Source organism: Lissotriton helveticus, chromosome 11 (assembly GCF_964261635.1).
Source record: "Lissotriton helveticus chromosome 11, aLisHel1.1, whole genome shotgun sequence".
Lineage (NCBI taxonomy): Eukaryota > Metazoa > Chordata > Amphibia > Caudata > Salamandridae > Lissotriton > Lissotriton helveticus.
In genome coordinates, this window is record NC_136072.1 from 92057505 (window position 1) to 92083555 (window position 26051).

General features: G+C 40.0%; 1 protein-coding gene across 2 annotated transcripts in view; it reads right to left on the bottom strand.

Moving 5' to 3' along the window:
• The window catches only part of PLD1 (phospholipase D1), a 499520-nt gene that overhangs the window by 90006 nt on the left and 383463 nt on the right, over positions 1-26051 (bottom strand). For both annotated transcript variants that reach the window (XM_078665562.1, XM_078665561.1), the window contains 2 exons: positions 20709-20822; positions 9101-9211 (listed from right to left, as the gene is read on the bottom strand). In XM_078665562.1, coding sequence (XP_078521688.1) covers positions 9101-9211; positions 20709-20822 — 225 coding nt within the window. The remainder of the gene's footprint in view (positions 1-9100; positions 9212-20708; positions 20823-26051) is intronic.

Below are 26051 nucleotides of genomic sequence, written 5' to 3' on the forward strand. Positions count from 1 at the left end.
CAGGTCCTGATAGTCTTTCTGTTGAATGTTTTCCACTTTGTCTTCTATTTTTACTCCCAAACTTCTGGCCCTTTTTAACTCATTCATTGCTGACTCCAAAGCATCTGGCTCTTTTATGGAGGCTAAGGATCATTCCATCTGTAAACACTATTGCCCCATTTCTTTTATCAATTATGATTGTAAGATATTTGCCAAAATCCTCACCACACGCCTTGAGTATATCATCCCACTATTAGTTAAGACAGATCAAACTTGTTTTGTTAAGGGCAGATTGGCCTCGGACAATGCTCGTATGTTTGTTAATGTTATCTCCTTTGGGAGGAAGTACAAATCCCCACTTGCAGCATTGTCCTTGGATGCCAAAAAGGCTTTTGATCGTATAAACTGGCAATTCATGTTCAATACAGTTAAATGGTTTGGGTCCAAATTTTATTTGTTGTTGTTAAATTGCTATATTCTTTTCCTTGTGCTAGTATTTTTGAATAACCATTTTTCTAAATATTTTCAGTTATATAGAGGCACACACCAAGGTTATCCTCTCACCCTTGTTATTTGTTTTATGTCTTGAACCTTTCCTTGAGCGTATTCGAATTAATGCATGTATTTCTGGTTTTTCACATCATACTATAGAAACCAAATTGTCAGCATATGCTGATGATATTTTGGTATATATGTCTGATCCTACTACCTCCCTCCCCTTCTGTATGAAGTTCGGTTATATTCAAGTATCTCTGGATAGAAGTTGAACTTTTCTAAGACAGAAGTCTTACCCTTGAACTCTCTTTGCTATCAATATATGTTTAAAAATAAACATTTTACCTGGTGTCCCACAAAAATAAATACCTTGGTATCTGGTTTTCCTCTACCTTATCTACCACCATTAGTGACTCCTCCTTTCTTGGTCCCCCCTTAATTTGTCATGGTGGGGTAGATTAGATACTATTAAAATGATGATTGTGCCCCATATCCTTTATACACTATCCATGTTACCTTTTCGAATTCCTGCTGTATATTTTTCACAATTTAATTCTATTTGTATAAAGTTTTAATGGAATATTAAACACCCCGCATTGCTCTTATGAAACTCAAGCGTCCAAAAACAGAAGGGGGTGTACATTTTCCTGATTTTAAATCCCATCATTCTGCATTTTAATTTGTCAATTTTTTGCTTTAACTTATGATTTTGCTGATATCCCTTTCCCTCGTTTGTTTGTTTTTGAGCGTTCCCTATTCAAAGATTTTTCCTTTCAAGATATAATATATATGTCTAATTGCACCTATATATCTGATAATCCCAATTTAAAATATCCCAACAATTATTATAGGATATTTTTTCCGATGGTTTAGACTAATACATTTATCAAATATAAACAGAAATCATTATATTACAAACATTGGAAGGAGAAGGGAATTATTTTTATTCATCAATTAATCATACATAATTCTGTTATTCACTTCCATGACTTACAATTACAATATAATGTACCTGATTTATCTTTCAATGAGTATCTTTTAATATCAACAGCTTTGCAGTCTTATTTATCAACCAATAATTTCCCTTTAGCTTCCTCATTACTCACTTCACCCTCACCGCTATATAGTGTTTCTCAGGAGCATAGGCCTAAGGCTGCCTTTAATAATGTTGTTATCACCTGTTACTGAACATCCTAAAACCCATGTTGAATTACTCTAGGAAACAGATTTATCTTTGTCACTACCTATCTCTTCTTTGGATAAATTATGGCTCAAGTTATTTAAAACTTCTATTGCCTCACATATTACTCAACCCCTTCAATTTATTTATAGTAGAGCTGTTATTACCCCAGTTTATATATCCAAGTTGTCCCCTACTTCCTCATACCTGTTGGTCTTGTTCTGAATCTACTGGGAGTTTAGTTAATCATCTTTATGACTGTTCCAATGTATTAAAGTTCTGGTAATCTATTTGGTCTAAATGTATGACAATATTTTACTGTAATATTTCATTAACAATACAAAATGTTTTTCTAAGTTCCTCCTCCCCTGATTTTGATGTTCCAAATCATACTACTTTGCTGTTTGCTTTATTTATTGCTCTAGTATTTAAAGTGATGTTGTCCTGTTGGAAAGATAACTCTAAATTATCATTATTAATTTGGTGGAACTATATTTGTGACAAACACAGAATTGCCACTGTTTCTTCTGCACCTGCATCTTAATTTCTTACTGTCTTCTACTCTAAATCTTTTTCCTCTTTTTTCTCTTTCTTTATTTTCTTCTTCTCCTCTATATTTCTTTATTTCCTCTTTTTTCCTTCCATCTTTCTTTTCACCTCTTTTTACATTCTTCTCTTTTGAAAAGTTTTACTCACATTTTTTCCTTTATATTAATTTAGTTTTTATTTATAATGTGTGTATTTGATTACTATATGTTTCTCTTTTTCTGAAAAATTAATAAAAAATTATAAAACAAAACATGTGAAATTATGATACTAGAATTCACAAAATGCACAAACGTTTGAGGTTTGACAGTATAGTGATGGCTTTCTGAACATGCACTACGCTTGAGACATTTAATTTAAGACTCCTTGTAAAGGTACTCTTCATTAAACTTCTCTACACTCAGCACAGTGGAGTGTAATTAGTGGGCTTACGTTACACAAATAAAGGTTCAAACACAATTAAAAGGACCCCAGGAGTTGGTCACAATCTCCACTGGTTCAGAGTTTTTTAACAAAGGGAATTAAGGTGAAGGATTTCCTTACTTCTCAGGGCTACATCCATGATATGTTGAAGATTTCAGGAAAATATGGGGTGTGTTTAATGCGCAGAAGCTTCGTAGTAAAGACATGTCATTCAGACAATTTTTAAGAGTTTCGATCTCTTCACCAATCATAATGGAGAGCAATAATGTTAGATATAAAAACTCGAACCTGTCCTGTGTAAAGCCATGCATGTGTAATCATGCAGACATGTGCCCCAAGACCAAGTCAATTTCATTGTTATTTGCAACCCTTATAAACATGCCTAAAATAATTATGGTTTGCTTATTCGGCGTACAAAAAATAATTAATTAAAAGACAAAGGTAGCCCAGAATTCCAGAGTCCAGATCCAAAATAAAGATGATCTAATGTTAAAAGACATAAAATATGTGTGAAAAAACATATCCATACAATCATTTATCAATAATCCTTAACAATTCCTCAGCTAAGTTTCTGTGGGTCAGAAGTCAATCACTGATGTTTACTATGCCAAGCATCAAATGTTGCTCCCTTTGCAGTTGGCGCAGGGCATCTCTGGCTTACAAGTTTGCATTTCATTCTCTAAGGCCAGCTGATGACAACTTCTGAATTCCAGCTATGATGGTGACTGTAATACAGTGTTTACCCCCAACATATGAATGATACCAGGGAAAGACAGCCAAAGCAGGGTTTGGGCTGTCCAGATTGTTCACTTCAATTCATGCCACATCTATCTCCGCCTGTTTGCCACATCACAGGACCCAGCTGCTTTGATATGTCTGGAAGTTACACACATGACCTGTTGCCTCATTTACTGCCTAAGAGACAATAGACTATAGAATTTAAGTGTAAATGAGAAATGAGTGGAAATAATGTAGAGCAAAACCAACTCAAGGCAAAATATTTCCAAGCCCAAGCAAAATCGGCATGAAATGCAAAATAGTGCAAAAATAAGCCAAATATGCGGGGAGGCATTTTGCACTCAAAAATGGCACAAAACTGAGAATGTTGCATATAACATTCAAGTTCGGTTGTTTCCATGCTCACAAAATATAATTTTTACCCAAATGAAGTCTGTTTGTGTGATTTGTTGTACTAGCATAATAGCAAACATTTTGAGTTTCTTCCAGAAATTATGCAGAACTACACAGATGTAAATAAAAGTTTGCGCAGGTTTAACTGTATCCTCAGGACATCATTGTGTTCCTTCATTTCTATGCTCCTCAGAGACAGATTTAGAGTACTAGACAGTGCCAACCTTCTCTCCTGTTAACTGAATTGTAAAATTAGACAGCAATTCAAATAGTGATCTAAAAAAGATGAATGCCAAATGTAAGGATGAGAATTGGACTTAAACTTAATTAGAAGATATGGGGTGATTTGCTTATAAGAAACGTTGGCTACCACTAATTGGTTTTTTTTGTGCCCACTATTGACTTCCAGGCTGGCAGACCCAAAGGAGCCCGATTATCTTTGTATCCCTGGCAGTCAATGGAAGGTCTGAAGTACTTTCTACAGGGGTTACTACTCCTCAGGCATTATGTTTTTCTCTTGCAGGGACTACGGAAAGGTTGCTGTTGAACCTTTATTATGCTAGAGCTCCTCAACTTGATGTTTGTAATAGTCAGGATTTGGATTCTTTATCAGAGTATGCTGGAAGGGACCAAAAAGTCTATGGCTAACATTATTGTTGCAGGGGGTTTTAATATTCACCTTTGTTAGAATCCTTTGGAAGCAGCTAATAGGGATCAATGGTGTATGTCCCCGTTTGGCTTGAATACGGAACATTCTGAACAAGCTGCATTGTGAAATGCCATTTTGAGCGAATCTAATCTTGTTATCTCTTTTGACGAACTTATTTCTTTTGAAGTACAGGATATCAACCCCACCTTTACAGGGAGGGGGTATGAAAATCATTTTTCTCATCTTTGTTTCAGCACCCATTTTTCCTAATATGTTACACATCATTATTCCACAGAGCCCCTTTAGTGTTCATAATCCAGTTTGCCAATCACTATGTTGGACTCAGGCCATGCAAGAGAGTCCCTTAGGGTTTAGAACAACTTGTAAGGCAACTAGTCAGAGAAGAAGGCTTATGTGGTCTCAAGTAGTTCCCATAAGCTAGAATCAGTCACTGTACGTTAGCTGTGAAACTGGGCTCATAATCTGTTTGCTCTGTAATTCTAATCCTCAAGAGATTCTGGAGTCCATGCAGTGTCAGCCCTTCTTGATGTCCCAATGCCCCAGCTGGACAACGCACAAAGCTGTAGCTAAATGGCTTGCCAGGGGGTTCTCCCAGGCTCTAAGTAATGTAGAGTGTGCCTTGAATGATAAGCCAAGGGATGTTGCCCTCATCAAGATTTGCTGCAGTAAGTATAAGCCGAAAACTGTAAGAAACAAGAATGCATTAAGGGACACAGCTTGGGACAATCAATTAGAGGCTAGCATGTTGAGAAGTAGTTCTAGGATTAGGAGCATAATCAACAACCCCCTTCTTGCATCAGAGGATGGAGCATTACTTGGCTCAGACATCACTGAAGATAGTGTGGTTTCCCATTTTAAGGAAATACCAGTATTTCCCCCACAAATGACTGTAATGGAGCGCATCTGGAGGAAGGGATTTCAAAGCGGTCATTCAATTTACATGAAGTAACTAAGGGCATATTAGGTGTAACAAAGAAAAAGGCCCCAGGTCTAGGCCTGGGCAGAATTTTACTCTGCTGAACTCCGCATAGTGACAGAAAACCTCAGCGGTCTCTGTGATGGTCAGTCTGTGGCAGGGTATGTTAAGATCACTGCTCGCACTGATTTTAAGCACTGGGAGTTTGTCCTGCGCTGTAAAATCAGCGTGAACGGCAGTCTGCATCATGCCGGAGTGCGATGCTGCTTTCTGCCACATTCTACTTGAGCAGCAGCTTCTTCAACGCAAATGGGTGATTTCTCAATGCGAGCGGTCGTGACCTGCCAACGCCGCCCACATTGACCAATCTCGCCTAGAGGAGTTCCAACATGATTTTTGTCTCGAGACCGCGTGCCATCTTAAAGTTGGTTTGCCGCATGAGAAAAAAACTCTGCGCCGCATTGCGGAGTTTTACGGAACTCTGTGCTCCGCACGGAGAGAGTAGTGGGCAAAACTCAGCGAACTCCGCCAGCGGAGCGGAATTCTTCGCCCATCTCTACCCAGGTCCCGATGGAATCTCACCAGATGTATACATTAACAACACAGAGGTCTGGGCCCCAGAACTGACTCAAACTCTGAATGTGGCAGTTGTGGAGGGACAGCCACAGTCATGGGCCACCTCTATTATTGTCCCTGTATTTAACAAGGGAGATAGGGACAACCCCCAATCTTGTAGGCCTACTTCACTGATTGATTCAGCAGTTAAGGTGGTGGGGAGTGCCCTTCTGGATTGGCTAGTGCTGTGGGCTCAGAAACACATTTTATCTAATGTGCAGTGGGGATTTTTGTTGGCAGGTCAACAGTGGATCAATGTCTGAACCTCTTTATGGTTTTATGTAAATATACTGCAGCCCTTTCAGGATCTATCCATTTAGTTTTTATCGTTCTCACCTCTGCCTTCAATTTGGGTAAACATACATAAACTCTGGCAACTTATGTTACCTATAGGGGTGGATCAGGATATTGTTTGCTTCCTAAGAGTCCACCACGCTAATACAGTGGCATTGATGCAATACTCTAAACATTTGAAATGCACCTGCTGTTCTAATAATGGTAGAGGAGTGAGACAAGGATGCATTTTGGCACCTTTTGGCCCCTTTATTATTTACCCTTTAACCCATTGACTGCGGCGGGAATTCCGCCGCGGTGTGGGTGATTTATGAGTGGGCGTGGTCAGGACGGTCCCCGGCCGTCCTCCGCACACGCCCACCGTGACGTCGGACAGCCCCTGGCCGTCCGACGCACGCAAAGGGTTAAATAAATAAGCTTGAGGAAGCCCTGACAGATACTGATGCAGACTGTCCACAGGTGGGGTCTCGCTCCCTGCCTGTGTTACTGTATGCAGATGATTCAGTTTTAATGGCTAAGACCGCAAAGGGTCTGCACCCCCTGCTGGACTCATTCAAAGTATTCATGGGTGACCTGGACCTATCTGTCAATGTTAGTAAATCTTTTGTGATGCTTATAGACCCCCGAACAACAAAGACATAAACGTTTAATTTGAGAGCACACATATTACCCAAGTCTCAGGTGTTTTCGCACCTGGATATACTGTTTGATTCATCTGTAAGCTGGAGCCCTTTTATGAATGGTAAAAAGCTGGTTTTACAAGTGCCAACACACTGTTTTTAATTTCACTTCCAGGTTGGGCATTATTGCATATTTACCACGCCAATTGTGTCTCAAAAGTGACTTATGGCAGTCAGATCATAGGGTGCAATAAACAGAACCAGCTGCAGCCCATTGATAAAATATTTTTTAAAGACAACTTTTATGTGTTCCCTACAGCATTTTCAACTTTTGCAGTGCACAAGTAATAGGGAATAGGCTATGTAACAGATATAATGGTAGTCCGACCACTTTTCCTTTGGATAGACATCTCAGTAAGCAACTAAGCTGAGCAAGAGAGATATTGAAAGATTGCCTATCCCTTGACCACTCCCTTCATATTCCCCGGTTTAAGCAGGTTAAGGAATGTTTGCAGAGATTTGATAGGATTGAATTATTTAATAGTTCTGATGGTATTGTTAAGGTAGGTTTTTAAATGCATAGGAGAATTTTTTTAGAGTTGTAAAGCGTAATTATGATCGTTTTTTACTTACAGGATTCAGGGTGGATTTACTGCACTATCGGTTAGCTTTTCTTCGGGACAAGAAAGATGTATACACCCTTGACTCCTGCAGCTGTGACAGTGTGTCTCCTTATGCTACTTTGCATATTCTAAAGTTTTGCAATTTTATTTTTATGCTGTGCCATGGAAGAACTATATCATCTCTTTGTTAAAACATGCCAAATTTACCCAAGTGCGACCAGCTCTTTTGTTCTTAAAATTGTTACCAGTTGCTATTATTTTTAATGTAACTTGTTTTATAAAAGTCGCAATAAGATTGAGAAATGGTCGAGACCTGTAAACACTCGTGGCTGGATTTTTTAATAGGTTTTATATCATCGGTTGGTATGTTTTAATGCATGAATTTCTATATTTTTTAAAGTATTTTTATCTTTGCACTGTTTTATTTATACTGTGTTGATGTTATGGTTAGTGCAAAAACCGAATTAAGCTAATATTGATTGAATAATGCCTCAATGGGAAAATATAGAGTGAATGAGAACACTGTAAAAAATACAAGGGCCTGCTTTTTACCTTGCTTATCCCACACAGAATTCACTAGGATTAGAATCTGTAAAGAAAGGCCTTAGTAAGCATCCATAAATCATGACAACTCTAAAGAAAGTAGGGTGCTACTGCATCTCCTGATGAAATGGTAACTGAAATTACCATTTTTTGGCAAGAACCAATTCAGCAACAAACATTACTTAACAAGAGAAAAAAAGTAAGAATTGCTATTGACACATACTCATGGAAAGTACAGACAAGTCTCAAACACCAAGCAGACATCTGCAAACAAACAAAGGAACATTTGGTGCTGCCTGTTATTGGTGATTGTTCGAGATTTAGTCCTGTGAAAAGAAGACAGATTTTTTGTTCTCTAGCCCTGATTGCCATTATTCCTTAGCCTTCACTTTATCCTCAAATGCTACTTAGGGCCTGATTACAATATTGGCGGACGGGTTTCTTTATCACAACTGTGATGTATATCCCATCGGTCGAAATATAAATCCTATTATATCCTATGGGTTTTATTTTTGTGGACAGGATATTCGTCAAAATTGTGACGAAGTAACCTGTGCACTCATTCTCCTGTCAAGGAGGGCAAGTGTGTGTTGCATTTGCACTCAGTGTAGCATCTATTAGTATTTCTCTGTGCCAATCAGAGCAAAATGATACCAGATCCTAGAGAATGGCATATTTCTCCACAACAATCAAAAAGGAAGAAAGACAAAAACAACAGGGAACAGGAGGATTATACAAGAGTAGTAGCAGCAGACCAGAATGCACTGGCAAGTAACCACACCACCTACATTTTAATTGAATACAAAACCATAGAAATAGGTATGGTTGAAATCTGCAGACATATTCACACCAATCATCAAAGCTTAAGGTTCTTCAATACCACGAAACAGACGTGTTAATTTGTGGAAATTATACAATTCTGCCAACATTTTTAAGGCAATTCTGCCAACATTTGTAAGCCTGTGTAACAACAGCAAACGTCATCAAGTTTTACCTCAAATAAACACATTTTAATAGGACTAATATATAGAAGTTCCCTTCCTCACAAGTTGCAACAGAAGTTACCTCTATGTAGATGAAGTGTTTGCTGTTTTCTATTACTTGAACGTAAGCCTCGTGAATGGATTCTTCATGGTATTTGATGCCAGCAGACCAATCAGCTGCAGAGCGGAGAACCTATGAGAGATATTAGCAAATTTACTTTCCACAAACTTTGTAGCAGCATTTGTGTTTTGCTTGCTTTTCTTCATTTTACTTTTAAGTGCGTTTTCCTTCATTGGCATGAAAAGTCAGCATGATGTACATTAAGGTCCATAAACGGAATAATACACATATAACAACTAATTTACAGAAAAATAATTAAGATGAAGGGAAAAAAGTGGACAACGATTGGGAATGTCAAAAATATTCTGATAAAAGCATAAAAACATTTAACGTCGACACAACTATAAACGTATATACCTTTTAGTTTAGAAATGTGCAGATACACTTTTCTAAACAATACAGTGACCAATAAGCAAATATTATTTACAGGTTATCTAAAAAGGAGCCCTAAAACCAAGTTATTTACACTATAGAAAATCTGATATTGCATACCCTTAACATCACTTGAAATCTTTGATTTAATATATTAACTTACAGCAGAATGAGGGACTGGAGTTGTGAAAAGGCAAAGAGCATAAATAAATTAGGTAAAATCAGTAGGTGAAAAGCTGAGGAAATCAGAAGGCATGTATAGAAATTTAGTGAGGGAAATATAATTTGGAGGGGTAAACATTGCGACAAATTTAAATAAAAGTGGGAAAATCTAGCCACTTTTGCATATGATTGGAAAACATGTAATGCATGATGCATAAGTAAGAGAAAATGGGAGTGGTTGAGGTCAGCAAACATATGTCACTGCAGTGGGAAACCAACGTAAAGGAAATCATTTTGGGAAAAGATCAATGTAAGGAAATAATAGATTCCATTTTGCTAGGTGCCACACAGGAATTTTAATGTGTTATTTGTCACCAAAACAATGTAATCAGTAGAATGAGAGATATGCAATTTTAAAGATTTAGGTATAATAGCGCTTAAAAGTACAAGGTGGCAACCTTGGTTATCTAGTCGCACCAGACGAGGACAAAGTCAAAAGTTTAGGCCAACCATGGTGGAGCGTGGGCAGGGTTCAGGAACCAGGTTTTGCACGCTGAGATCTGAAAATGATGTCTTGATGCAGGACTTTGCGCTACAAAGTGTTTGTTCTGACGAGTGATGTGGGGGTCCTGTGTTAAGTTACATCATGCTGCATTGGTTCTGATGAGGGGCTGCAAAGACACTGATGCAAGGTCCTTGTCGGGTTGCGTAAGTTCTTATAGGCAGCACAGCTGGGTTCGCAGAGCACCTTTACCCTTGCTTCCAAGGTCCATAATTGGAAAGGCACCACTTGGTGGGTTAGGACTCACAATAGGCATAGGGTTCAAGATCATTGGCGCTTTTTCTGTCTCTGAGGCTCTGATCAGGTGGCCAGCCAGCCAGCCAACCTTTTGGAGTCGCTTTAAGGTCCTGGGTTCATGGTGCAGGTCAGTCCTTCTTATTCAGGCAGCAGAGCAGTCTTTCTACAGAGACTTCCGCAGGTAGAGAAGTGATCTGAAGAGTGGGTCTAACAGTCTAATACGTATACCTGGTGCCCACTTTGAAGTGGAAAAAGCTTCTGCAGTTTCCCCTACAGAGGTGACTGGAATATCCTGTCTCCCTGCCCTGGTCCCAGGCTATCTGACACACAATAGGCTAGTGGGAAGTCCTTTGTGTGTGAGCTGAGCCAGTGCCTATGACGAGTAAGTGTAGAAGGTGACCTCTCCACCCCCTAATAAGTCAGTGATGGCCCATCTGCCAAACCCTGTTTTGTGGTGCTATCTGGGAGGAATACACAAAGGCTAATTGCCACTCACACCTAGTCATGTGACCCATGAATAGGCTACAGGCACCATATGGTTAGGGCACAAAAATGCCAAATTCCTAAAGGAGGCGTTTTTAGAATTGGGACTTAACATCCAACTTTATCATAATGATGAATTTAAATAACAAATCCTCAGACACCAAACTTCACTTTCTGACCTGCTCCCAATCACAGGTTAGCTTGTATTACATGGAATAATGTCATTTAATGTTATCCTATGGGAGAGGGAAGCTTTGCAGTAATATAAAACCAATTTGGGAGTTTTTTTTACCATCAAGACATGTAAATACATGTCCAAGTTTTTAATTACAATGCACCCTGCCCCACTGTGCAGTTTATTTCTGGGAATAAAAATGGCCTTTGCTGATAAATTGTCAAGAATTAAAGTGTCAAACGAATAATGCACTGGTTCTTTTGACAACTTGGAAGAATAGGGTTAGGTAGCAACCATGGAAAGTTTAGATATGAAAACCATAACAGCTGATGAACGGAAGGATGGAATTAATGAGGATGTTGGGACTGTCATCTTGGAGTAAATTAAGGAAGATTGGCCATCCAAAGTAAACGGTGTGAAGGTTACACAATTGTGAAGAACTGACTTGGTGAGGATGAATAGGATATGAGAAGAGGTATGAAATTAATACCTTCTATTAAATTGAGAAGACAGATGTTGGTCATCAAGGTCATTTAGGTAGGTGAAAGTTCAGAGCGTTGTGTTGGTGGCCTGCTATGGATAGAGATATAGTGAAAATGGTTTCTCATACAACAATAGTGACACAATTCACAAAACATGTATTCAACCATTCAACCTGTGAATTATCCTACGAGACCATGGATGAAGTTACCTCTGAACATTATGGGTCCAATTGATGTATTGGGTACCCATAAGAGGTTCATCTTGATGGATTATTATTCAAAAGTGTTTGAGCTGGTGTTTGTGTGAGAGGTGACAAGTAAGGCGATGATATGGTTCATCGAAAGATTTTACACTCCGTGAGTATTATTTGAAAGAAATTGCGATGGATAATGGTCAATTATTTTGCTCTGCAGAAACAAGAGAATAATTGATTAAAAGAAATATCAATAATTGCAGAAATGTGGTGTACAATCCCAGGGCCACTGGTCTTGTAGAACGGGTGAATAGGATAGTTAAGAGGAGTAGTCAGATGGCTGGGAAGAACATAGTGGACCAAATAAAGCAAATTATGTGGTCATAGAGGACCAGCATGCATTGGATAACTGGCCAGTCACCTTTTGAGTTGCTGAACAGAAGAAAACCCAAGCTAGCTGTGACCAATAAGGACATTGAAATTGCTGACAATTATTTGAGGAAGTGAGTTATAAATAAACAGGAATTGCATCGGATTAGGTAAAGATGAGGACACTCGAAAAACATATGTATGTCAGCTGCGGCTAACAGCTGTTAGCCGCAGCTGACATACATATGTTTTTCGAGTGTCCTCATCTTTCTCTGTTCTGGGAAGCCATAAGTAAGACCCTCTCAATATCACTTGGTACTAACATTGTTCTAGACCTCACCTCTGTAATCTTTGGCATTGTGGACAGTGTTCCGGCAGTGGCAAGAAAGTTGATTTTCTACACTATCCTGCTCGCTAGGAGAGAGATTTGTAAGAAGTGGAAAGACTCTCTTCCTCCCTCAATTAATGATTGGTACACTTCTGTACTACAGGTCTCCAGGTTAGACTTGGCTAGAGCTGGGAACAGCGACAAAAGATCATTCTGGTATCTTCTGAGGTGGGACCATTGACAACCTGGGTATTTTTTTTTCCCCCCCCCCCAGGTCCAATGATTAAGCCATCAACCACCATCACTGGGCATAGCCGGTCACTGATGCTATCCTAGCATTTTTGGCTGCACTCCTGGGATCTCCATATGGTTTTCTGTGTTTGCAAAGCTGGTTTATACACTATTGCTGTGGGATGAAGGCCCGTTCCGTTTTTATACTCCCCACCAGTTGAAATAACTGAGGCAGCATGGTGTTAGTATATCGGCAGGTCGCACAATCAGAACCTAGGTGGCATATGAGGACAAAAAAAAATAAAAAAGGAATTGCTTCGGATTAGCATTGATAAAAACGTTTTTAACTAAGGAGTTTCTGTTGTAGGTAGGGTAGAAACTAAAGCTTAAGTTGCCATGGTTTGTTTGCAAATTGGCATTTTCCAAAATGAAGACTGTGAAGATAGTGGGGAGGAATTATGTAGAATTTGAGGCTGGAACAAGAAGGAATAAAAGTAGATCGGTAAAGGTGAGTGGGGGAGGTGAAGTTCCTTAATTTCCCCATGAAATGGGGAAAGGCATTTAATTGCACATGTAAGTGGCGTGTGGGGGTAGAAAAGCAATTGGATTGCCTATTAAGTATAAAGAGTCTGTGAATCATGGAGATCATTTATTTAGGATTCCTCCTTAATTATGTGTCTGTTACACATGCTCAGACACAATAGCAGCAAACTATACTTCATTTGTATATAGCATATTTTGGCCATTGCAGTCTTAATGTAACATATGTAACTATGTCGTTTTTAATTGAACACATTTGTTTATTAATATTTTGTTGTGATTTATAAGAAAGGAAGATTTGTAATGTTCTTACATCAATGTAGAATGCTATCACCTGTACAATGTTGTTACCTCAATGAGAGAATGTGGTTTACCGGAATGCGTTGGACTAGAAGAGACCTGACCATATGTGAGGGTTGCTGAAAGGTCCTGTCCATGAAAGAATGTACTGGGTTTATCTTTCCGACTAAGCCTTTGGTTTCTCAACATTTGTGTACGTGCATTTGTGCACGTGCATATGTCGATATTAAGAAAGAGACTACAACACTTGCCAATTTCTAGCAACCACAACTTCCCTTTCTCACAGAGAGCACTGCAGAATAAATTTGCATGTGGACTTTGAATAAACAATACATTGCAGACATTGCATCATCTATACTGGTTGTACATTTGACAGCAATGACCTCGGTCGAATAAGAATGTACAGTATTCAATTTGCTCACAGAATCTATAATGGAACTGAGAAATATCATTAAAACCGTTATATTCAAATGACAATTCAGCTGGCAGCAAATATGGCAACTTAATATTTAAAATATCAAATAACTTACTTTAAGTTATTGGGGCCCGGTACAAAATAAAACTCACAAATATTTAACTTTGCATTTAAATTGGGTTTGTATTTTTTTCCCAAACACATTACAAAGGAAGTTAAACGCTATTATGCTTTCACTTTAGCACTGATCAAAGCAATATATAAACAAAGGAATCAAACTTTTATCTAGAACATAATATATTTTCAGAAAGATTGAATCTCATATTTGGCACTTGCTTCTAAAACACTGTTGTCATTCTGTACATGTACATGGTAGTCCCTGCAAGTAGGATTATCAATATACCTCTCTCATTGGTGGTTTTCAATTTGTCAAGTATATATTTTATCTCCACAGTACCGTAAAGTTACACCAGGAGCAAAGACTCAGCGAGGCCTCTATCAGGCTCTACTGAGCTTAGATGATGCCACATGGTGTTTAGTGAACAGTCTGCTCACTTCTTATTTGTATGATATATTGTCATCAATTGGTATTTCCAAAATTAATGAATTGCTCCTCCCAGGATGCTTTTGAGGTCTCAAATGCGCTCTATAAACCTTTGTTTACCTATCCATTAATTGATAATAAAAATAATATGAGACTGGCGTTATCCCTATGAAATGGTAAACACAAATGGTCCTTTGATTGAGGAGGCCTGTATTAGATGATTCATTTGTTGTCTTGTGTCAGAACTTCCTTCAGAACTCCAGACAGACCAGGAAAAGCTGTTTAGTCACTTTCTCAAAAAGATAAGTTTATGGATCCGAGAACTGAAGATTTAGATCCAAGTATGGGTCAAATGGTGATTATGATGTCATCATATGGAGGTTGATATCAAATAAATAGACGACTTCCTTGATGTGAAACAAACATTTACAAAGCCAGTATGGTGTTGTGTTGGCAAGCTAGTGCAATGGTAATTTTTTTTTTATATGTTATTGAAAGCATGTACCATAAGAATAATAAGAAAAAAAAGGAAACATGCTGGTCTTCTAAATGTGGCTACAACATGGTTGCAATAAATATCTGAATAAAAAAAAACACTTGGTAGCTGTTTTACTCCTGATGCTTTTAAATAACAAGCCTTTCAGTTGGGTAATTTATTTTGTAAATTTTGTTTCTGAAGGAGACAAGAATAAGTGACCACGTAACCAAGCACTCAAATCACAGGCAACTACAATTCATTTACAATTTCTATTACACTTATTTTACAACGTCACTCAAAGACATTAACAGATTCAACAAAAAAGAGACAAAGAAGAAAATGCCACGTAACTACAAATGTGAGGGGCAGGAAAAATAAACAACTAGGATTTCAAGTTAATAGTAATAATAATTGACATAAACCCACACTCAATCATTTTTGTCACTGGAGAGAAAGGTCATATTTTAGGTAGATGTGAACAATGTGTCCTGTCTTTCTGCACTCACTCAAAGTAAAAATAGCCAGTGTGAAAAGTTAATTGACCCATTGCTTAATGGTGTATGCTGTAATTAGCAAAAGTGAAGGGCTAAGGTGTGCTCTTGTGATCTGGTGGACCCTTTAATCGGCCCATACACATGCGCATGTAATGGTTGGTCAGTAGCTAGACCGACTAAAATCCGCTCTTTGGAAGCTATCACTCCGCCCATACGTAAGCTTACTCCGGATTGTGGGCTCCGGATTTGGAGTTTGAACGTGAGGTCGCTGGTCAAACATCACCAGTTTATACATGACCTCATCGAAAAAGATGGCCCCGATCTTTTTTTTCTTACCGAGACCTGGCTCCAGGACTCTGATGTCGCCATCTTGAACCTCACTTTTCCCTCAGAATATACGATCTTTACTCTGAATCGGACTACGAGAGGAGGTGGTATTGCTATGGCAGTAAAATCTTGCTTTCCGGCTGAGTGGAAAGCACTTAAGTTACCTGCCTGTGAAAGTGCCCTTTTTAAAGTAGCCTTTAGCCATCATTTCACTTTTAGTGGCATTCTTATCTATCGCCCACCAGGCAATGATACAGTCTTCAGATCTGCTCTTGCCGATACTGTAAGTTCCTTAGCGCCCGGATGTGCTAATTTTAACATCATGGATGACCTCAATATTCACTTTGATAATAGGTCATCCATAGCCATCAACACCTTACTCGCGGATCTGGAAGCTCTCCAACTGGTCCAGCTTGTGTCTTCTCCCACTCATACTGGAGGACATATCCTTGATCCATTTTTTACCACGATCGAAAGGGTGAAGGTGTCTGACCCGATATCGGTAGGATGGATTGATCATTTGCTGGTGGAAGTGTCTTGTCTTATCCATGATAAGCCATTTAAACCGGTGGATAGACTGGTTCTTAAAAGGCACTGGCACAAGCTTAAATTGGAGGATTTCTATAGGCTATTAGAGCGGAATCCCTTGAGCCCTCTTTTGAGTGTGGAGCATGGCTACCAAATGTTTTCCACATGGATCTCTGATGCCCTCGATTTCCTTATACCCTTGCGCTGGTCGAAAGGCTATTCTAAAGTACCAAGCCCATGGTATAATGAGTCCCTTGCCGAGCAAAAAAAATCCTGCCGGAAAGCGGAAAGGAATTGGAGGAGATCTTATGATCCGGCTTTGAAAATTGCATACTTTGCCCAACTTAGAGCTTATCACAGAGCAATATGTAGAACTCGGGCCGAATTTTATGCTCGGGAATTTCAAGCCAGTATTAATCCCTCCAAATTAATATTTAAGGTCTTTAAAGACCTTATGAATAAGAGAGCTACCTCGGTAGAGATCTGCACTGACTCCCACTGCGAGAACTTGGCAGTTTTTTTCTTGGAGAAAGTGCAGAATATATACCGGGGGTTTGACGTGTGTCGGCCGGATCCAGCGTTAGCTGACCCTATTTCCGTGGGTTATGAGACCTTGACCTTCCTTCCTGATTTGTCTCTGGAGGCTTTTAACAAACTTAGCCTCAAGATCAAATCAGGTTCTCCTCTGGATCCGCTGAAGCCAGCCCTCATCAGTATGCTTTCTCCGCTGTGCCGTGGTCCGATACTGACTCTTATCAATTTGTCATTATCAACTGGAACAGTCCCTTCCTCTTGGAAGCAGGCGGTGGTTACCCCAGTTCTGAAAAAGGCTAATTTAGATCCTCTCCTGCCTGAGAACTACCGCCTTATATCTCTTCTGCCCTGGACTGCTAAAGTCACCGAGGCTCATGTCAATTCCATTCTATCTGACCATCTTGCCCGCAACCAGATACTGGACTCTAGTCAAAATGGCTTCCGCCCTGGACACAGTACCGAGACCGCCCTGCTCCACATTATCGAGCATTTCCGCCTGGTGCTTGACTCCGGGCGTACGGCAGCGCTCCTTTTATTAGATCTGAGCGCTGCCTTCGATACTGTGTCCCATCGCATACTGATTCAACGCCTAGAGGAAGCCGGAGTCGCGGGAACCGCTCTTCAGTGGTTTCGATCTTTTCTATCAGATCGAACCTTTAAAGTGGCTATACCACCTTGCCAGTCCACTATCCACCCCTTGGATCTGGGAGTCCCACAGGGCTCCTCGTTGAGTCCCACTCTGTTCAACTTATATGTGAAACCGCTGGCTGTGGTCGTCAAACAGTGGGGTTTGACGATGACCTCATATGCTGACGACACACAGCTAGCGGTGACACTGAGTGGAGACCCAGATGTGGAGGCTCCCAGATACCGAGCCGGACTTGTAGCAGTAGCCAATTGGCTACGTACCAATTGTTTACAATTGAATGCCACTAAGACTGAAGTGATGGTCCTAGGAAAACATGCTGAGCTATGGGGAGATCAGTGGTGGCCTCCAGAACTGGGCGTCACTCCTATACCGGCAACAGAAGTGAAAAACTTAGGGATCTGGCTGGATCCTGCGCTCACCTTCACTGGGCATACGAAGAAGGTTGCAGCCACATGTTACGGTATATTGCGAGGCATAAGGCCGGTTCTTAAATACTTTGACCCTCCTACTCGGCAGCTCGTAGTCCAAGCCTCAATACTATCTCGGCTGGACTATGGAAGCGCGCTGATGTTAGGGGTTAACCAGGCTGAGGTATCCAGACTCCAGAGGGTGCAAAATGCCGCGGCGCGGGCCATTGTTGGTCTTCCCAGACATTGCTCTGTCTCCGGCACTATTTTTGCTCTCCATTGGCTGCTGGTCAGACAGAGGATTAAGTTTAAAGCACTCTGTCTGGCTTTTAAAATCTTGAAACTTTCCTCACCGCCGGCTCTTGTTAATCTACTCACTCCATACATACCTCTGAGATCCTTAAGATCAGAGGCTCTGCATCTGGCGATTTGCCCTCGGTTTAAACTCAGCAGAATGGGTGGTCGCTCTTTTCGGGTGCTTGCAGCGGGACTATGGAACTCGCTTCCAGTGCACATCCGAGCTTTGAATGATTTGTCTATCTTCAGGCGTACTATTAAAACGCTCCTGTTTTCTGCTTCTGAATAGCTGTTCTTTTTTATTCTGCGTGTTATGTTATAGTACCTGTCTGAGCGCCTGGACGCCCCTTTGCTGGGGCATCAGTGCGCTATAAAAATATAATTAACATAACATAACAAATGTGAATGACACCTTAACAGACCAATAGATGAAGCCTGGTGACCGAAATCCCCTCTATGTAATAATTCATGTTTTTTTAAATAATAGCCTAGTGAGACAACTAAAGCGGTCTTAAAAGTTCAGTCCATAAAAATGTTATTGATGTTCAAAATTTTAAACTGCCAATATTAATATCACTGGTAAAGCTGGTAGTGACATTGAGAAATATATCAATGATGAATATGACTTTGGTGGAGTAAAATGTAGTGGGGTGGGCATAAATCTTAAGCTTCTTGGCATCAAATGGAAAGTCTATGACAATGACCATCTCAGAACTATTTTAAAAATGTCTGGTGCATTTACTTATAACTCTAGCAAGGTCCAAGTTCCCTGCCCTTTTTGTTACCATAAAGTTCCTAAAAGAAAGGAAACCATTTTCACAGCCAAGAAGTGAAATCCCTTACTTGTAATTGACTTGGTGTTATTCATATATTGTGCAATCTATACAAAAAATACTCTAAAATACCTTGTGATAAAGGATTAAAATACTCCACATAAAAAGTTTTCAATATTTAAAAATAAAAAAATCTTGAGTTCAGAAAAAAGAAAAAAAAGTTGACGCAATTTGACAGTAGGTGACATAATTAAAAATAAACAAAGTGATGGGTGAAATGCTTGAAATAGCTTCTACCATTGTCTTAGGACCACATTCCATTCCGTTGTTTTATGCCCACCAGATATCTCAGTGTGCAAAGAGCAATATGGAAACCACAGCTGTCACTGCTGCAATACGAACAGTCTAGCCTTAAATCCCCTCTCTAAAAATGCCCTCTCCGGCCCTCTCTAAAAATGAACACAAGCAACTTGCAATCAGATTGGGCTTACTTAGGACAGCATAAAGGTGTACATCAGCAACTTGCTTTCTGAAAACATATCTCCATAGAGTAATCTGCATGGTTATTTATGTTTCTTTTTTTAACAAAGGACTTTGAAAGTTACTAATACAGCAAAATTGAGCTTTTCGACTGGCTGTATTAGTTTTGGCTACTACTAATTAAAATAGCTAATGGCAAATAGGTATTACTAATGTTATTTTTACGTCTGAAAAAATAGATTTCTCTTTTTTGTTTTTCAAGTGCAGAGGCAAAGTTACTCAGTGATTATGACTGTTAATGAAGATACCACAACAGCAAACCACAATTTTATTCAGTAGTGAAAATTAAATAAAGCACACTTTGTAGTCTCTGGAAGTCAATCCTCAGCCAACTATAGAAATTGCCATTGCCTTACATTCTATTTAATTCAAATCAAGTATTAGCAGAAGCTCAGAGGCCTCGAAAAATGATGGAACCTGGTGTATAGCATTTAGCGTGTGCACAAAACCTTAATATGGTGTCATGTATGCATAAGTGTTTCCAAACAGCTACGTGGTGCAGGCCAGATGATATTCCCCAATAAGTACACACATATTAAAGGCTGCCAGTTTTTCTTTCTGAAGGAGGGAAATATGTGAAAAATGTGAGCTGATAGCTGAAATGAGAAGACTCCAAGCCATAAACAAACTTATGATACATGAAATAAATTTAAGTACAAAGCCAAAGTTAAAACCTATCTCAGAAAAAACAAATGAACCTGTAGAAAATCCACTGATCTAACCCCAGCTGAGTCCATAATTAGGAACATATTAAAAACAATGATTTTCATGGTGCGGACCACAAAAAACAGGATATCTGTGTTTAATTTTCTGGAGGATAACATGTTTTGTAGCCATGCTATTCGATAAAGTAAATAATGCAAGCTGAAACTATCTACACATAACTTTAGCCAGTAGGCACTTACATGAACATTTAATAACCATTGTTCAACAAATTAATTTTGGTGCACGTGAACTTGTAACTGACTAGAATAAACAATAGGCAGGCATACTATTTAGAGGTTTTTATCAATCTTAACCCTTTATTCTTTTGCAACAATCATTTTTTGTTAAAGATATCACCAACTATCGTCAAGGCCTCCACCTGGAAGAGTATACAAAAATGCTATTACTGTATTGTTATTTTTCATGCAACAAAAATGACATACCTGGACCCTTGCAAGACTTGAGCCCGGAACATGGTGTTTCAATTCTTTAGCCGTTCTTTGAGTCTTTGGCAACAGGAATGGATATGAAAGTGATCTGTATTTAGGTTTCATGATCTAAAAGAAGACACACATTTCTAATCACATACAAATATAAACACTATTTCAGAATCATGGTACTTTATTAACAGACATTTAGCAACACTGGAACTTATTTATAAGCAGACACCGATGAATGAAACATGATCAGTAAATATCACATTTTGGTAAGAGATCCATTTCATTTACTTTAGTGCCTGAAATGTAGAAAACAAATGATTGTTTTCCTACAGTGGCAAACGTATAGATTTTGAGAGACTAGAGCACCATACTGCAGCTTTGGTAGCAAAAGGCAGAAAAAACACATGGAATGAAAGTGATAAAACAACATTTCTAATAAGTAAAAGGTGTATCATAAACATCAAAAAGTTTGTTAGTAAGAGCAGATTATCAACATATTTAATGTTTTAATCCCCAATATCGAGAGAGCAATATAGTTGTTCTTTCTCTCAAGCTAGACTCTACTTCCAGCTATAGACAAACATGAAAGTCCTAAATTTAAAGAGCCCTAGTGCCATGACAGGTTATATTGTAAAGGTTAACCGGAGGTCAGGAATCTCTTTCCGTGTGAGTAAATTTCAAGGTAATACAGAATTGTGTACTCTACATGTTTCCTTGCACCTGACCGGTAAGTCACTCCTTAAAAATACATCTATGCAAATCTCTTCCAACATATCCCTCAATAACTTAAAATACGATTTGTAGTGTAGTTCCTATAGTCCCAATAGGCTCTGCGCATTGGAATAATATCTTCAGCAGTGTAGACGTAGGACTGAGGTCAACTAGGTCTCTACTGAGTATATTAGACTTAAGTGTTTGCCAGCTAGCTCAGAGTTCACTAGAAACTTTCTCAAATAAGCGAGGAGGAGTTTAACCTCCCTGGATAGACAAGAAGGGATTTAGTTTCTGACAACCATAAAACATGACAACTTTGCTCTTCCTGAATAAGGGTATATCTCTAAAGTCGTGTGAAAACAAAAGACAGCTATTTCACTCAGTCAATAAGTGCGTACTTAGTTTCACCAGATTGCAGAGAAAAAGAGAGACGGGCGTTTTCAATAAAAGGTGTTATTTATTGAGCAGTCTTTTTCCTCATACAAGAGAAATGAATTGCTACAATTGCAATACTCATAGTTAAGTAAAGTGCATACAGTAAAAGCAGGATTAGGAAATAATACTGGTAAAGCATTGATATGGTTTCTTAGCCATATGATACTTTAAAATGGATAAAATAGATACATACATATATACATTGACTAATCGTACTCAACTGGTGCTTCTAACTACGCCTACCCCGGTGTACCTGACCTAAGCCTAATACATGGGAGGGAGTAAGTAGCAGTTTAAGTTAAGTTTGGTTTGCCAAGAATCTGACTCAAGAATTCTCTGTACGGGTTTAGTCAGTTCAGTACATGGGTATTAGAAGGCAGGAGGGCTGGTATCTCTCTCAGAACTCGGTATCCCAGTCACCCGCAAGGGTAGGCTGGAAACGCCGGAGGCTGGATTTCTCGGCAAGAGAAAAGACAGCGTCTTTCTCAGCGCGTCAAAAGGGAGGGGCAGCGTCTGTGGGCTCTCGCATCAGCTGGGCTCTCGGGCAAGTAGTCGCTGCTCCAGATTCACCACCACCGTGTGTTTGCTTAAGTCAGCGTTGGTATATTTATACCTGAAAGGTGCCGGGGTTGACGTAAGAATGGACATAAGACGTCAATAAAGATGTCACTAAGTACTGGTCGTTCTTACAGTGCTTTACAGGAGTTCTCGGACGAAATCCAAACAATAGCAGGCGGGGATTTCCCAGGTTGCTGGAGGCTTGGATTTGTTTAAGAACTCGGTGTGCTTTCTAGGGGGCTGGAGGAATAGTGTGGTTCTGAAAAATATGGATCCGTAACAGTACCGGACTCGAGAATAAAAACTTCGTCGAAATAGGACGAATTTGGTATCAAAAGACCGGAAATGACGAGTACATCAAGCACATGTATTTTCAGTATATTCGAGTGACAATTTCACCTCGAAATCGTCATTTACCTTCTGAACCCTTAATTGCATGTTGCCCTTTTCATAGGCCTTAATCCAGTCAAATTTGATTCCACAAGGACACGTACTCCTTAATCGACTTCTTCCTGACCCCAGTACAAGTTAGAACCATTGCCCCAGGCCGAGCTCGTTAGGTCAGTTCCCTCCCAGTGACCAAGCAAGATAGTATCTAGGCCCAACCGGCCATAAAGCCATTTCAGCACGCACACCTGCCATATCTCGCTCACATCTTTCTTCTTTCCTTTTTCTCATTTATTTTATGGTGGGGAGGTGACCATTTTTATTAGGGGTCCAGCGATATCTGATGAAATGTTGGGCCTTGCCGGATGATTTGTTATGGGCATCACAACGTGAAATATGTACACGTCATCATGACTCTGCTTTCTTTTGTAATCAGTAACCATAAATGAAATACCGCTCACCCAAGGAATGTTTCGCCAAAGGGCAAATGTTATGTATAAGAAGAGAAGCCTAACTTTGTGAAAGTGTGCAGTCTCCTGAATATACTGGCATTGTACTTCTAGGACCCTGTCACCTTGGTTGCAGCCAATAAACTAATCTTTGACTTCACCTAGAAGACTCTGAAGTTTCTGTGGGTCTGACTCAGGAGAACCCGAGGTCTTTGGTGTGTTGATCCCCTGGCACCGCTGGGTTACCGGTTCGGTACCGGTTCCTAAAAACCCAGTACCTCATTTGGCGCCCAGCGTTGGAGCGATTCCAGTGGTACCAATCAGCCTGAAGATCGTGAGGAGCTTCGTGTGAAAATTCCGGAGGAGGGCCCACCACCTCATCGACCCCTGCATGTCGACGTGGTCCGAAGGTCTTTACTGCGAGGTTCCCCGCTTCCCGACGGCTACAAGGACTGCTGCCCTGGCTATCGCACTGATGTTGGACCCTTGACATTTTCGGTAGAGCGAAACGCTGAGACGAGTCTTCTGGTGAAGCCATCGATAATTTTCAGTTAAGTATAAGTGGAGCGTCTCCTAGTCCTTAGTTGGACTTACTTTGTGATATCTTAGAGATACATAAAGGTTTTTATTGGTTCTTGCAAGTACCATAACCGAAGGATTCGTGTTTTCACGAGCAATATCGTAATCGATAACTCCTTTGAAGTTTTGGAACTAGACTAGAGAGAAAGGATGCCTAGTCTTAGACTCGGGAATTTGTTTTGTCTTGGTAATAATAATAGGGACTCCCGATTGGAGGACTCATGTCCGGTTCCTCCAGTTGGAACTCCGACTTACGAGCTATACGTTAAACATGGAGTAGGCCCCATCGTTTACAACGAGGTATGGATTAAATACACTAGGAAAGACGGTGTTTTAAAATGGCCCCAATATGGTAGCTTTGACTCTGAAATCTTAGGCAACCTTGAAGTTAAACTCTTCAAAAAGAAAGCCCGGCCGGCGATGTTTGACTCTTTCCGCATATGGCGCAAAGAAGCCAAACAAAAAGAGATTAAATTAGCTAAGAAAAATAAGAGAGAAGAGGGACTTTCAGTAATACAAGCTGCCGTGCAGTTTAAAGATAATGAGGAAGAGCAGATAAATGAACAATTGCACAGGCAACGTAAAATGGCAATAGATAAATGTTATCCAGTTTTGCCGTCTCTTCAGCAAGGGACAGTAAAAGAGCGTGAAAAAGACCAATTAATGTCGCAATTGTTAACCTCGCCACCGCCCTATGCGCAGAATGCTACCGCACCCCCGCAACCTTTAGTTGCACAAGCTGCGCCTCTGGCTTTTCCACAGCACCCACCAGCTGTTCTTCAACTGGCTCCTACTTCTTCGGTGCAGCCTCCTCTAGGCCCACCGACCAATTCTGTTGCTCCTGTGTTTTCTACGATCTTGCCTACTGTACTTTCTACAAATGCCCCTTCTATGATTTTGCCTAGTACCACATCTATTATTCCTCATACCTCTTCTGTCATCTCTGCATCCGCTTTACCTCACCCCGTTCTTTCATCTGTTTGTTCTTCCGTTTCACCTTCCCTTCGGCAGAAAATGGCCAGTACTGTTACTAATCTTCTTTTACCACTTTTCGGGTCGCCTGCTACGACCCCTAACATAGGAAAAAGACAGTTGCGAAGTCAACTGCCCGATTATCAAGAGAGAGATTCCCTGAATAATTTAGCTCGGAAATGGGTCATGGACACTGCAAAATATGATTTACAGTCTGTCATGGAAGTTTTCCATCAATGGGAAACAGCGACTCAGAGATATGTGTTCGAACAGATGTGTGTTTTTCTTTGCGAAGATTTAGAAGACAATGATCAGGATTGCCTCCCACAAGAGATGTGTCGTATAAGGTTTCATTTTAGTCTGGGTATGATTGTAGGTCCCGATGTGGAAGAAGCAGTTGAAATGCTATTATCACATCGAAGTAAGGGAAGTAGTTCTGGGTCACCATCAGAATCTAGTGCATCTAGTAAGAAAAAGGCACGACAATACCCTATGAGAGAAGTTCCCCCACAGTGGAGAGAGGGTGACGCGACAGCTGTCCCACCTGTCCTGCCCCACTTTCACCGAGTATGGGTACATGTTCCATGGAAGCGAGCTGAAGTTTTAGCACTCAAACAAACACTACCAGATCCGCGTAAAAATCCTGCAGGGTACTATAAAGAATTGTCGCAAACTGCTGGATCATGCATTATGAATTTAGCCGATATCGATATGTTATTCGGGAACGTCGTTCCACAGCCTTTATGGGGAAAAATTCGTCATGAAGATCATGACCAGGAATTAGGTGACACGTGGGCTAATATTACTGTTGCAGATGCACGACAAGTTGGTGGTGCCAAGCCTGAGCCCCTGATAGCGGAATTACCTGGTAGGATAGTAGATTACATGAAGACAATAATGCCTGCGATACGTGTAAATTGGGATAAGTTATCTGCATGCAAGCAAAAGAAAGAAGAAACTGTGTCAGATTTCTTCACCAGATTTGAAGAAACATTCATTGACCACAGCGGTCAAGATATGACCACAGAAGGTGGTCAGAGATTGTTCGTCGATAAATTTGTGCACAATCTGCTTCCAGACTTATGTAGAAAATTGAAAGATTCAGAAAGCTCTTGGGCAGTCTCATCTTCAGCCCAGATATTAGCTACCGCACAATACTATGAGAATAGAGACAAGGATGAGAAAGATAAAGTAGAGAAGAAAACTAGAGAACTCAAAACGAAGGTTTTGCTACAGCAAGCATATCCTCCAC